This window comes from Paroedura picta, chromosome 6 (assembly GCF_049243985.1).
Source record: "Paroedura picta isolate Pp20150507F chromosome 6, Ppicta_v3.0, whole genome shotgun sequence".
NCBI classification, from domain to species: domain Eukaryota; kingdom Metazoa; phylum Chordata; class Lepidosauria; order Squamata; family Gekkonidae; genus Paroedura; species Paroedura picta.
Genome location: NC_135374.1, coordinates 110,119,433 through 110,133,124, shown reverse-complemented (window position 1 = coordinate 110,133,124; position 13,692 = coordinate 110,119,433). Strand labels below are relative to the sequence as shown.

At 45.7% G+C, this 13,692-nt stretch overlaps 1 protein-coding gene across 4 annotated transcripts in view; it reads left to right on the top strand.

The window, feature by feature from the left end:
- DZIP1 (DAZ interacting zinc finger protein 1) overlaps positions 1-13,692 on the top strand; it is a 58,940-nt gene that overhangs the window by 42,645 nt on the left and 2,603 nt on the right. For 3 of the 4 annotated variants that reach the window (XM_077343897.1, XM_077343899.1, XM_077343896.1), the window contains exons 11-17: positions 1,805-1,864; positions 3,671-3,813; positions 5,346-5,538; positions 7,575-7,701; positions 8,113-8,166; positions 10,086-10,285; positions 11,401-11,516. In XM_077343897.1, the coding sequence (XP_077200012.1) occupies positions 1,805-1,864; positions 3,671-3,813; positions 5,346-5,538; positions 7,575-7,701; positions 8,113-8,166; positions 10,086-10,285; positions 11,401-11,516 (893 nt within the window). The remainder of the gene's footprint in view (positions 1-1,804; positions 1,865-3,670; positions 3,814-5,345; positions 5,539-7,574; positions 7,702-8,112; positions 8,167-10,085; positions 10,286-11,400; positions 11,517-13,692) is intronic. The other variant, XM_077343898.1, reaches the window with a different exon arrangement.

The following is a 13,692-nucleotide window of genomic DNA, read 5'->3' as shown; positions in this document are numbered from 1 at the left end:
AGGGAAAGGTGTTTGTAAGCCACTTTGAGTAGTAAAAAGTGGGATATAAAAAACCCAGCTTCATATCTCACAATCTTTGGACACACTAGAGGCGCAGGAAATGAATACCTTTGTGAATGTAGAAGCCAGATTGTGGACTCTACCAATTCACAAGGCCATGTTTATTGCATGGAAATCACAGTCCTGTTTTTGGGAATGGCCAGCTCCTCCGGCATCTCGCATTTGGAGACTGAAGGTTCTGCAGATCTTTCACTAGAGACCACTGAGCAGATCACTTATTCTTGAAAGAGCAAAGATGAAAGGGATTAATTTGTTCTGTTCCCCCTGTTTATACAGGTGGGGGGGGAGTGGTCTTCATTCAATTTAAATTCATGTTTGCACTGTCCGTTACTATATCTTCTCCTTTCTTCTCCTCTAAGCATATAAAAAGAGCGGTCTTTGTCAGTAATTAAAAGGGGGGGGTGTTCTTGGATTTAAGAACTGAAACCCACAACTAGATGTTCACTTTGGATTATGTTGCTGGTGATTATTTACTTTTATTTATCTCTGCAGGTCTTTTCTGTCTCTCTCTTTTCCTACCTTGTTCCATCCTCCTGGCCTTTGAAATAAGTTATTTTAATTATAATTATTATACCTGTAATTATAGTTATAATTGAAACTGTGCCTTAAAAGGGAATTCCGGGCTCACCTCCTTTCTAGTGACATACTATAAATACAATAAGACATGTGTTGCTTTTTCCAGTGGAGTTATATTAAGGATACAGGCCTATGGATAAATAAATAGCTTGGGTCCACTGGATCACAATGGACTTCTGGTTTGATCCTAAGTTACAGCCCTTTGAAAGCTTAAGGCACCATTTGGGTATATTAAATGACAGCAGAATTAAATTCTGACTCTAATCCAGAGAAAGTTCATCACGCCTGATTTCTGTTGAAATCAACAGGACTTAATTAAGTTGTGACTAGCTTGTAAACAATTTGTGGAGCCTACAGGAACCTTTGTCAGCAACACATCTTATGTAGAAAGAAGAGGTGGTATCAGTCAGCTGGATGATACGAAGCGGTCACTAATCACATTTGATTGATATTTCTTCCATACTCCTGTCTGTGCCCCTTGAAATGGGGAATGGGATCTTGGCTCGCACCCATTCTCCTCCCCAGATAAAGCTTTCCTCTTAAAATGTATTTCTATCCCGCCTTTCTCCCCCATGGGGAACTCAACATGGCTTGCGTCACTCTCCTCCATTTTATCCTCACAACAACCCTGTGGGGTAGGTGAGGCTGAAAGTGTGTGACTGACTCAAGGTCACCCACCAAGCTTCCATGGCAGAGTCGGGATTCGAACCTGGGTTTCCCAGATCCTAACTTGGCACTTTAACCCCTGCACCATTCTGGCTCACCACAACTATGGAGTCTGTGGGGAAAGTGGCATCTGATCCGTAAAATTGTCTTTGCTGATCTCCTTATACCCAAACATCTACCACTTTGCATGCTGAGGGATAAGCGAAGCAGAGGGTGCCACTGTAGTTGACTGTGGCTGTAAGTACATCACTTCCTCCTTTACCGTGGACTGCAGAGGTTGGCATGTCTTAACCCAAGAAATCCACATGATTCCCTGTATTACAAGTAGTTGCAGTTTGCTGTGCTCCGGGGTCAGCCGGAAGCCGGAAGAAAATCATCAAATGGGACATCTTCATATATTCTTCTGCCTAGTTTTCACCCTCTGAGCCTTTCTCCTGACCTACTTCTGTCCTGCCTGTCTTGTCTTTCTGTCTGTGCCATTCCTCTTTTTCCTCATTATTAGAACAGCCCCTTTTGGTGCCCATGCTGGAACCCATAGAGGAGCTTCCAGAGGATGAAAAAGGTAATATTAGGACCGGTCAACATTTCTGGGGCCTACAGTGGTAAATGGGAACATAAATTGGGAATACAAATCCACCCACTGTTGTTGTTTTGCAGACTCCAAGCATGGTTTAGGGTGGAGGTGGGAGTGGAATTACACCTTCCCGACACATGTAGGAGAATTCTAAGGCATTCTACCCATCAGTTCGTCCCTATCTGCCCCGCAGCTCCTACCACCAGTCATTCTATGGGCTGCTAAGACTGCAGGTTTAACTCGGGATTAAATTTAGTGCAGGTATGATTGGAACCGTGGATTTGGTAACCAATTAGAATATGCAGAATGTTGCAAGTGAAAAGTTCACACTTTAACACTATTACGTTTGAAAATGCTGGCTTATTAGTTGTTCACAGCGGAGGGTTTTAGGACCAGCACGTCAGGTGTGTAGATTTAGAGGAGCCCTCTTGCATTATTTTAGGGCCTACCTGTTCTTAAATTGACCTTGGTTTGTGTTAGCTGAGGAGTCACCTATCCTTTACTCGCATGGGTGGCCAACTTGTCGCTCTCCAGATATCCATGGACTACAAATCCCATGAGCCTCTGCTAGCATGGTTCTGGCAGGGGCTCATGGTAATTGTAGTCCATGGACATCTGGAGAGCCACGGTTTGGCCACCCTGACTAGCATTACCAGATGTCCTCTTTTTAGAGAAATGTCTTTTTTTTGGGGGGGGGGAGGTGCTTTAAAAAACTCTGAAGATGGCCTGTTTGGGAGGTTGGAGGGTTAGGAATATTCCTAGTTTGTAGTAATTATCACAGCTTAAATAGTAGAGGTATTTTAAATGAAATTTGTCATATGATCACTGGTTTGAAGTAATCAGGAAATGTCCTCTTTTTTGCTTTTCCTAATATAGTAATTTCCTCTGCATTGAAAGCTGTTTATCTGCTGTTCTAGATGGAGGCAGCTCTCAGGCCCAAGTTCAAACATGATTGTTACTCTTATACGCCTTTGATGTTCTTGGAAATAGGGTTTCTTCTCCCAGTCCCAGTTAACCAAACAGGAGTAGATTGAGGGTTGGTTGAGGCTTAATTTGGTGCTACATGAATCAGCCTTAAGTTCAAATGTTTCCTCACCATCTATCTTTGTTTGTGTCCTACATTAGTTACTTCTGCTTGCAAACCAAAAAACTATAGTTTGTGCTTGCCCCCTAAGCTAGCTTCAAACTGGTTTGCAGTCTCATTCAGAAGGAAAGTGCAAACCATGGTTTTGTGATTTGAAAGTAAGCCTTCTACTAAACCAGAACTCACTGGTTATCTCTGAGCATGTGAAGGAGGGTAGCGGGTGAGCACCAGGTTTTTTCTTATAACTCTAAATAATTCTTTGATGTTGTATCTATCTGAACCATCATGCTTTTCTTCACATTCAGAAATCTGGAGCATTATTATAGAAGTACTGTTCTTCCTGTTTTCTTCTGTAGTTCTTTCCAATGTACAAAATGATTATTCTTGCCCTTTATCCTCATGCAAACCCATGAGATGTGACAGAGTGAGAAACTGTGACATGCCCAAGAATGCACAACAGCTTTTATGACCATGCTAGCGTTCGAATTTCAGTCCTTTGCTTCCAAACCAAATTTATACATAGTACACTCGCTTTGTTTCAGAATTGCAAATTTGACTGACCAAAGTTTCAGATGTCCTTATGATGCCTTTGCAAATCTTTTGTCAAGTGTTTTGACAGCAGTTTTTGCCTCTTTGAAGTGTGTACATGGTGGAGATTGATGCTGTGACTTTGAAAGTTTGAAAAAAAAACTATTCCCATTGTGTTTCAGAAACCGAGAAAAGTGAGACCAAATTAGGGAAGAATAAACTTATTATAAACACTTTGAAGAATAACCCTTCTTTAACAAAAGAGTTGAGAGCGGTGTTGGAGCAGACTCTAACAGAGAAGATGGAATCCTTGGGAATTAAATCAGTAAGACCATTTTACATTCTTTTAAGAGATGGAGGGATCGGCACCTCTCCCTGTCCCTTGAGTTTCTTGGGATTCTTTAGAGCAGTGGTTCTCAACCTTCCTAATGCCATAATCCCCTTGCGACCCAAAAGGGGTCTCAGCATTAGGAAGGAAAAGAAAGGGGAAAAGAAGGGGGAAGGAAGGAAAGAAAGAAAGGTGACTTAGTCTTGAAGGCGACGTAGGCAATGCTGGGGCTGTTTGGCCCCTTCCGGCCAGTGGTGCCCCTCCCACTTGCCAGCACAGCCACCTGAGTGGGATTCCTGAAGGCTGCGTGGATGAGGCCTGGGCATTCCCCCCGTCCACCCACAACCACCCAAGTGGGAGGCTTAAAGGTGGTGCGGGCGAGGCCTGGCTGCGAGGCTTGGAGGTGGAGGTGGGCCACTGGTGATGGCGTGACAGTGGCCTTGGTGACCCCTCCAGGGGTTGTAACCCCCAGGTTGAGAGCCGCTGCTTTAGAGGCAGCTGCCTCTTCCTATGCTACTAGACCATGGATATCAGTGTTAACTTTGCCCTTTATGTTTGAATTGTAGTTTACGGTTTTCCATATTCCCAGCAATATTTGTTATACTATCCTTTGAGGTAATTTGAGTTGTGAACATATTTACCCTGTGCCCTTGAAATCAATATTTTATTGAAGCAGCTTACCTGAGCTTATGCAGTTGGACATTAAGAAGAAACATTCTTTATCAAACCGGTAATGGCAGTGATAAAATCTGTTTAGTTTGTTTTTAAAAAGCTTCACGTACTTTAGTGTTGTTGAAATAATTTAGGGCAGGGATGGCCAACCTGTGGCTCTTCGGATGACTATGGACTACAGTGCTGGAAGGGACTCATGGGAATTGTAGTCCATGGGCATCTGGAAAGTTACAGTTTAGTCACCCCTGGTTTAGGGGGAAAAACATGTAGTCGCATCTCCCCCCACCCCTCCCCGGGGCCCAGTAATGTGTCAGAGCAAACTGTTGTACAGAAGCAATGCTTTAATGCGGGTTAAACAAAACAGTGCCTCATTAAAGATTAAGGGCTTTTCCAAATTCTCATTTTCCTCACTTGTGAATTCCTGTTTCTTTGGAGGGTATTTCTGTTCCATCTGTGTTTTGCTCCCCCTAGTGGTCAATTTGATATTACACCAGTGTATGTCCAGCGCATCTTCCCACAGATTTAAATGGCAAGTTTTTATGCCAGATGTAAACTGTTGTAATGTTGAATCAACAACTAGAGGCTGCAAAACACGTGCAGGACAGACACCCCCACCCCAAGAAACAGGAACTTACAAGTGAGAAAAATGAGAAAGTGGACTAGACCTAACATTCTTTTTTCCAAGACGAGTTTTCATGAGTCAGACAACACATCCTCCTGATAGACAAATACTGTATTTTAGCTTGTCTTAAAGAAGGAAGCAAAAGTCCTCATATCCTAACATGGAAGAAAAGAGTGTTTAAACCTCAGTAAGTATGATGTTTGTTGTATATTGGAGTGTAACCTTCCTCCCCCAGGGCGTCCGCAGTATCCCCAGTGATCATCTGACCAGAGTCCTAATGTCTGTCGAATCTGCTCGAGAAGAGAGAAAGAAAGAAGTCCCCGACATTCAGCACATTCGAGAGCAGCTGGAACGGCAAGTCAGCTTCAGAGTCGCAGAAAGAGCATCTTGCATTCGACATTTCTCCAGCCCTCTTCTGTCTTCAGAAGGTACCGAAAAACTTCCCAAGGATTTGTTTGTTTGTTTCCCGTCACTGGATTCAGGTTTTGGTAACAATGCCAGCCATGGACGTTGTTCCTGGAAGTGATTTGCCTGCTCATTTTATAGCACTGAACTCTTCTTGACTCATTTATGATGATGGACGCTTCAAAAGGAATGTTGCAGAGTTGTTTTAATGATGCTATTTTGAGAGCAATCAAGACGAGCCATGTCGGTTTTTGATTTATTTTTATTTGTTTCTGTGAATTATAGGTGGCCTTTCTCATTTGGACTCAAGGCGGGTTACGCAGGGTGAGCCAGGATGGGGCGTTCAGTGAACAATGCAGCAGGACAGGGGTAGTCAAACTGCGGCCCTCCAGATGTCCATGGATTACAATTCCCATGAGCCCCTGCCTGCTGGCAGGGGCTCATGGGAATTGTAGTCCATGGACACCTGGAGGGCCGCAGTTTGACTACCCCTACAGTAGGAATTAGGGGTTGTAGAACAATCAGCAGTCTGAAAATTGAACTGAAGCAAAGCTTAAGCATAAGCCTGACATATTAAATGATACAGCAATTACATAGTAGGTTCCTAGTTTCCCAGTAGCGTAGGCCCAAATCCCTAATAATTTATGTAAGATCAAGATAGGTAGCCCTGTAAGACTTTCTGTAGCAGCTCTTTTCTTACCTAATTAACTTCGAGAATCATTTAGTACGGTGCAATTCTGTTGCCTGCACAGAAGCCCCCGTCTTGATAATTCAGTTTTGCATCGCTTGCGGAAGGCAAGGGGAAGGGGGAGCCTTCCTGACCTCCTCAGCAGGCCATTCCGTGGGGGCCGCAATAGACAAGTCACATGTATGAACAGTCATTGATTTTGCCCATTTGCCGATTGTCACCTGCAGGAGCTCTAGCTCAGATGAGCAAGACTGTTACGGCAAAGTGTAGCAGGTGAGGCGGTCTTGGAAATGTGAGGGTCCAGGGCCATGCACAGATTGCAGGGGGTTAGATACGGGCTTGAGCCCTCTTCCAACATTATCTTATTATTATCCACTGGAGAATGTTCAGCACTGGTATTATTACTATTTTATTATTATTATTAATGATATTATATTTCTTACCTGCCGGCATGCCGGCTTATGGCAGGTTACAGCATAAAAACACCACAACAATAAAACCCCATTAAAACAATACAGACCAGTACAAGAACCCAACATGGCAGAAAAACAATCCTTCTCCATGAAGGTCCGCCTGCCACCGGGCAGCAGAGGGCTATGTCAAACTATCCTCACCCCAAGATGTTCTAATGCAGGGGTAGTCAAACTGCGGCCCTCCAGATGCCCATGGACTACAGTTCCCATAAGCCCCTGCCAGTGTTTGCAAAATTGTTAAAATTGTAGTCCATGGACACCTGGAGGGCCGAAGTTTGACTACCCCTGCCCCACACAAGATTTTTAAAAGTACAAAAAATCATGATTTAAAAGCAAATTGAACAAGACCAACTCTATTTAAATCTAGTGCATTTTAATGCCTCTATTTCTAACATAGTGGGTCTCCAGACACTCTCAAATCTCTCTACCTTTTTGTACTTCTGATATAATGTCAATTTAATCAAATTATAAGTTAATTCTGTTGCCCCAGGTATTCAAATTTAGGGGGAAGTTTTTAGGGGATTTATTGCATGCAGTATACAAAGTGCTGTTATCCAATGCAGAGGAAGCAAAGCTATTTCAATATATTACGGGCATAACATTTATCTGGGTTATTGTAGACTGAGTTCTCCCTGGATTTGTGGGAAGGCTACGCATCATACTGCTGCAATTTGACTATGTTCCTTATTAGCAGAGGTTTATTGCCTTCCTTTACAGCAGGGGTAGTCAACCTGTGGTCCTCCAGATGTTCATGGACTACAGTTCCCATGAGCCCCTGCCAGCAAATGCTGGCAGGGGCTCATGGGAAGTGTAGTCCATGAACATCTGGAGGACCACAGGCTGACTACCCCTGCTTTACAGTACCTGTATTCTGATCAGAACTTGCATTTCCTTACAGTGAGGCAGAAGGCCCATCGTATAGGAGGTTCATTATCCACAGTGTTACCGAAGCCAGTGAAACGCTCATTTGCCAAGCGCCCGGCTGGACGAAGAACAATCGCTGCTGAAAACACATCTACACCAAAGTAGGAGGCCCCTTATACTGTTGAAGCGTTAGGCTGGTTTTATAGTTGTAAAGTGGCTTCTCAGGGGATACAGTAAAAAAGTGAGAAGGGAACGGGAAATCCATTCCTTTGATCTCGCCTTCACCCTAGTGAAGTTTCACATATTCCTTTCAGCAGGGTTTCTCATCTTGGAAATATAGTGTATACTGCAAGTTTTATTCGCTTGGGACATTTATAGTAGTTGTCTTTTCTAAATGGTTCAGTGCAATCCTAAGCACAGATATGCCTTTCTACACCCATTTACTTCAATGTTCTTAGAAGGGAATGCATCATAAATTGGCCGTCGTGTTAAGAAAATGTTAAGAGCTCAATATTTCTAACATCATTATAGGAAACAGCAGCCCGCATATAGTGTCTCTTTGTTTCTTCCAGAGCCAAGAAGAGTGTTTTGCAGGAGAACATTCCCCGAAAGTCGCTCAGTGTTACGTAAGTCTTCCTTCCTTTGGCCTGTGTGCAACTCAGTAACCCTAATTCTGTACTTTGCTGAAACACTACACGGAACACATGTGAATTGGTGTAAACCTTTCTGCATGATGAATGATAAGATTCAAGTTTGTCAGCTGTTTGGAAGTTTGGGGTTGCCAGCTGGCTTGAAGAAAAATGTCCTGTTCCCTTAACAGACTTCTAATGGGATGTTGGATATATATAATTTTGCTCTCATCAGCTGTCACGGCAAGCATGAGGGCTAGAAATATATTTGATTTTTTAAAAAAAATCAATGAAAGATTTGTTGATATAATAACTGTTGTGTGTCAAAATCCACTGGTGGATCAAGCGTTCACAGCCCTCCTTAGTCTGGAGGGCTTATGTACTGCCTTATCAATTTAATTTTATTACTAGGGGCAAAGCCCATTGTAACCAAGAATACAAGAGATGCTATCCAAACAAAACATATACTTCATACATGTTGTATGAAGGCAGGAAGAGTGTACCACACATAAACACACACAGTCATCAGTTTGGATGGCCAGCTGACTGAGGAGTAGAAGCCTGCAGGAAGGCAGAGAGGACATGGGCAAGAACCAGCAGCCTGTGGCTGGCCCTCAAAGGTGACTTGTCCCCCCCCCCCAGCACTGGGCTTCCCCACACCCCAAGATATAGCTTGCTCCCCCCCAAAGCGGAGTAGGGGTGCGAGTAGGTGGCTGCAGGTTGTCCTACAGGTGCAACCCTGTGGGAGTCGTAAACCCATGTGGGGGCTTGCGACTCCCCCACCCCCTTGACTGTCTGCCTGGAGGGGGAGCAGGTGGGGTGTGGTTGGCCCTGAGTGAAGACGGCTCCCCTGGGCTGGAGGAAGAAGCATGGAGGCATGAGCGGCTTTGGGTGCACCTGTGGGCCCATGTGGAAAGGTTGCATTTGTGTCTCCCAGCTTCCCTGTGGCTGGAAGAAGCTCCAGGAAGCAGCAGGCAGTGGGTGGCAGACAGTTCAGAGTGCAGGAAGGCTGCATTGGTGTCTTCTGGCTCCGCTGGGCCAGAGAAGCAACACAGAGGTGCAGGTGGCTTGGGTGCATCTGGGCTCGAGTGAATGCTACACCAGCAGCAGGGAGGGGAGCTGGGGGCTTGGAGCACACCTGGCCCTGTGCGAGGGAAGGCTGAACTTGTGAATGCTGTCTTCTCTGGGTGAAGGAAGCTTCAGGAACATGTTGATGGCTGGGACAGGTGACTCTCGGCTGCAGCTTGATGGCCCTGAAGGCTGTCTTCCCCCCATCCTTGCTTCAAAGCCACAGCTTGGCCAGGAGGTGGTCACTTCCCTTCCTAGGGTTCCCTCTGAGTAGGAGACAGCTCTGTGCTGGTGCTGACAGTGGGGGCAGTTGGCCATGTCTTGGTCTTGAAGGATTTCTTCCCCTCCCTCCGCCCTGAAGTTCCAGGAGGCAATTCATGGCAGTGGGGCTCTACAAAGGCTGGCTCGTCTTCCACCCGGCAACTCTCCACGGTGGCTGGCAAGTTTCCACATGGGCAGAAAGTTGGGGTAGAGAGCTCCTGGCTGAGAGCCATCTCTGATTGGGCGAGCCTGGCTGGCGTCCCTCTCCGATTGGGCGAGTATGACCAAGGGGGGCCAATAGGGTAGGCTATGAGTCATCCTTTTACAACTTTGGAAATATATTGTTTTATGATTTTGTAATCCATGGATGTCTGGAGAGTCACAGTTTGACCACCCCTGTTAAGAGACCAACAAGACGTTTTGGGCATAAGTTTCCAAGAGTCAAAGCTCCCCATTATCAGATAAGTGGCTGGTTTCTAAGCTGCTACTGGGCTTGAATCTAGCTGTTTTGCCATGGAACAACATGACTTCCCACTGAGATTATTTTTTTAAAAGTCCAATAAAATGGGTGATCATTTTTATCTTAGGACCTCACCGTTTAGTTCTGAGGACGAAGTGGAGGATGACGACATCCTGCAGTCCTACATCTCGCCCGAGTTATCGCAGCCCAGAGGCTCTGTGAGCGGCAGCAAGACGGCCTTGGTGAGACTGGCGAGCCAGAGTGACGAGAACTCGCTGGACGAAGACGAGGTGGAAGAAATCAGGGGAAATCTGAAGCCTTCGCCAGGTAGGGGAAAGTACTTCCACCAAACACACTTAAAGAGAAGCAGGCGGCACACCCAGCGCTTTTGTGAAGCACAGCTAGCACATGCCCACTGAATCCACCCCGCCCCAGACTTTGTTTCATTGTGATTTACTGTATAGTGGGGGTCATCAACCCGCGGTCCGCAGCCCACTACCGGGCTGCGAAGGCCTCGGTAACGGGCCACCATCCCTGCCTCCCCCCCCCCCGCAGCGAGAAGCTCACCAGGCCGCAAGGGAAGCGGCTGCCAAAGTGGCCGCTTCACTCGCAGCCCGGCTAGCTTTTAGCTGCGGGGGGGGGGGGGGGAGAGGCAGGCTCAGCCGCCGGCATGCCGGCGGATACAAACACGTGTGTGCGTTTTCACCGCCAGGGACACTAGCGCACATGCGTGGCGCCTGGTCCACCGGCTCTTCTCTACCTCCAAAGGCGATCCTCACCCCTTAAAAGGTTGGGGACCGCTACTATATGGTACTCAGGGACTGGGCTGAACCTCTGCACTTTCATAACAATCCTGACTTAGTATTCCTGACTAGGCAGACTGCAAATGCAGACTCACAAATTTCCCTTCTCCATGTGTATTGGAATCATCTTGGCCCATTTCACTTTCCCAGTGACATATCGATTCCCTAGAAATGCCCATTGCAGTCCAATTGTTTGATCGTGGTGCGGAATACCCCAATTGCCAGCCAAGCTATGATTTGTGCAAACCCTCATTTTCCTGGGTTGCTCCCAAACCAGTCTCCCCGCCACACACACCATAGAGAGCAGCATGCCCCCTTGTTTAACTGGGCCCATTGTCCCTTTCATGGGCTTTCTTTCTCCTTTGAACCAGAGATTATGGAGAGTATCCAAAAAGCCTTCATTGTGTTGATGCCACCACTCCCCAGGCCATCCATCCATCAGAATAAAAGTGTCAGCCCTCTTTCCTGGAGTGTAACCCAGGATCTTATTTCCCATGTCAAACAGATAAGCTCCTGTCATTCTGATTTCATAGTCCTTCCATCACGCAATGTATCACCACAACTTTGTGTGTCATGTGGCAACAGTCACACATGATTTTGTTCTGAAGCCGACCGCGTCTCATTTCCGCAACCAAATAGGTGCGCCCATTCAGAAGGGGACCCAACAAGTGGGAAGGACTTCTTCTCTGTGCCAAGGGAAAGAAAGCCAGTCTTGCGGAGGAATTAACGTTCAGAAGAGCACTCAGGGAGTGAAGGTATTAGACGTTATTGTTAATGACTTGTCTCTTCAGTGAGTTACGTTTCCTTTCCTGAAGCTCTGGCTTTTATAGGCGAGGAACAGTTTGAGGGATAATTTATTACCTTTCCTTTTATCCGCTAAAACAGGGGTAGTCAAACTGCGGCCCTCCAGATGTCCATGGACTACAATTCCCAGGAGCCCCCTGCCAGCGTTCGCTGGCAGGGGGGTCCTGGGAATTGTAGTCCATGGACATCTGGAGGGCCGCAGTTTGACTACCCCTGCACTAAAAGCTCTATGATGCATTGCTCTCCAGCAGTGGATAGTAGTTAATCACTTATCACCCAATGGACAAAGGGAATGAAAAGGAGTGAAAAAAATTGCAGCTGTAAGAAGCTCCTATCTGAAATATATCAGTTGCTTTCTACAAATGAATGGCTTTCTACAAATGAATCCATGTACACTACCTCTCTGTTATCCTCCCCGCCCCCCAAGAAAAAACAAACCCCTGCAAAAGAGGTTTAAGAGGCTGTGGCCCGGCATCATTCAAAGCATATCAGGAGGAAAAGAGCATGTTTTGGGTTTTTTAAATTTATATTCTGCTTTTAAATTTATATTCTGGGCTATCTGCACTGGGTTCGATTAAAATAAAGCATCTGCACGTGACCCTGATTTCCACTCTGATCCTGTTTGGGTTTTTTCTCTGCAGTCACACTGCTTATTCCCTGGTATATTAAGGAGTAGATTTTCTCTGCTTCAGCTAGGAAATACAGGCCCACATTCTCTCCCAGGTACAGATCACCCACGCCTCCAGCACGTAATTGTGCCTGAGTTTTCTGCTGATTGCTTGGCTCCCGCCAGCAGCAAGCCCTTTTATTTCTGGGGCTGCCTAAAATCTGTCTGAGCTAAGCTGTTTCCCCTAATGTACAAGTCATCCTTAAGTAATGTGAGAAGCACTCATACAAGAAAGAGTTAAAGATCAGTCTACACGTGCTTGGGGAGGGCAGAAAAGAAATGGGGTTGCTCTCTCTTTCTAAGCTTGGCAGTTTGTTTCTTAAAATGAGGAGGAGACATTGCCGGTCTTCCTTTGGGAAGAAAAGTGAGAGAAAACGCCAGAAAACCTGGCATAAGGACTTTGAATGCAGTATGTCTATGGAGGTTCATCAATAAAGACTTTTGAAAAGTTTCTTCCCCCCCCACACACTTATAATAGTTTTTAAACGAAAGTGTTAAGCATCTCCTTAACTTTAAAACAAGAAGCACTGAAATGCAAAATGCAAAGCCTGAAAGAGAAAGCCCAGCTCCTGCCAGAAACCAATCAACAGGGACCAATTAACAGCTCAAGCAAATGGAGGGAGGGGGAAATCTTGGCAATTTGGGCTCTCTTATTGGAATGCAGATTTAAACACTGATTTGGAGGAGAATATCTGGGAAAGAACATAGGTGCAGAGGGCAGAAACCTATGTGAACAGAATGAGGATTAAAGAGATACTGCTTCAAATCAAAATTAAACTGAGTGCAGACAGGACCCTGATCCGGGACCCAGGGCAGTTTTTCACATTGTTCCTCCCCACTTCCAAATATTCACAACAACATTGTGAGGCCAAGTTACGTGAGGAGGTCACTCGTAGCCTCAAGGTCACCCAACAGGCTTCCAAGGCTGAACCAGAGCATTTGAAACCACTCTTCCCGGATCCCAGTTCATCTCTCTAAGCCAGGGTTTCCCAAACATGGTACTGTGATATACTGCATGGTACAGCCAAGGCCTCTTAATATTCCTGTGGCTTCAAAAAGGGCAACTGGGGCCTGTGCCTCTCACCCTGTGCCTGTCATTTCCTGCTCAGAGCAAAGAGGAAGATGGCCAAAGCTCAGAATGTTCCGTGCCCATTTAATTTCGTTGGAGCGTAAAATGCTTGTCTTTTCTTTGAAGCCGATAGAAAGTCAGACTGATTTAGCTTGGCCAGGTTGTAGGAATGGAAGGTGCGCACTGCTGCATCAGATCCATGGCACACAGTGGTGGGTCAATATGTGTTTGATACAGTAACAAAGAAATTGTGAATGTATGCAATTTGTCGGTTTTACTTTTGAGCTTGACCTGTGTAGTACAGTCTCCTGTCAGTAGAGGGCACTGTCTTCATTGCTTCACGGACTTTTTCCCTCTCTTCCTGCTTGTTCTGCGAGTATTCTAATATTTC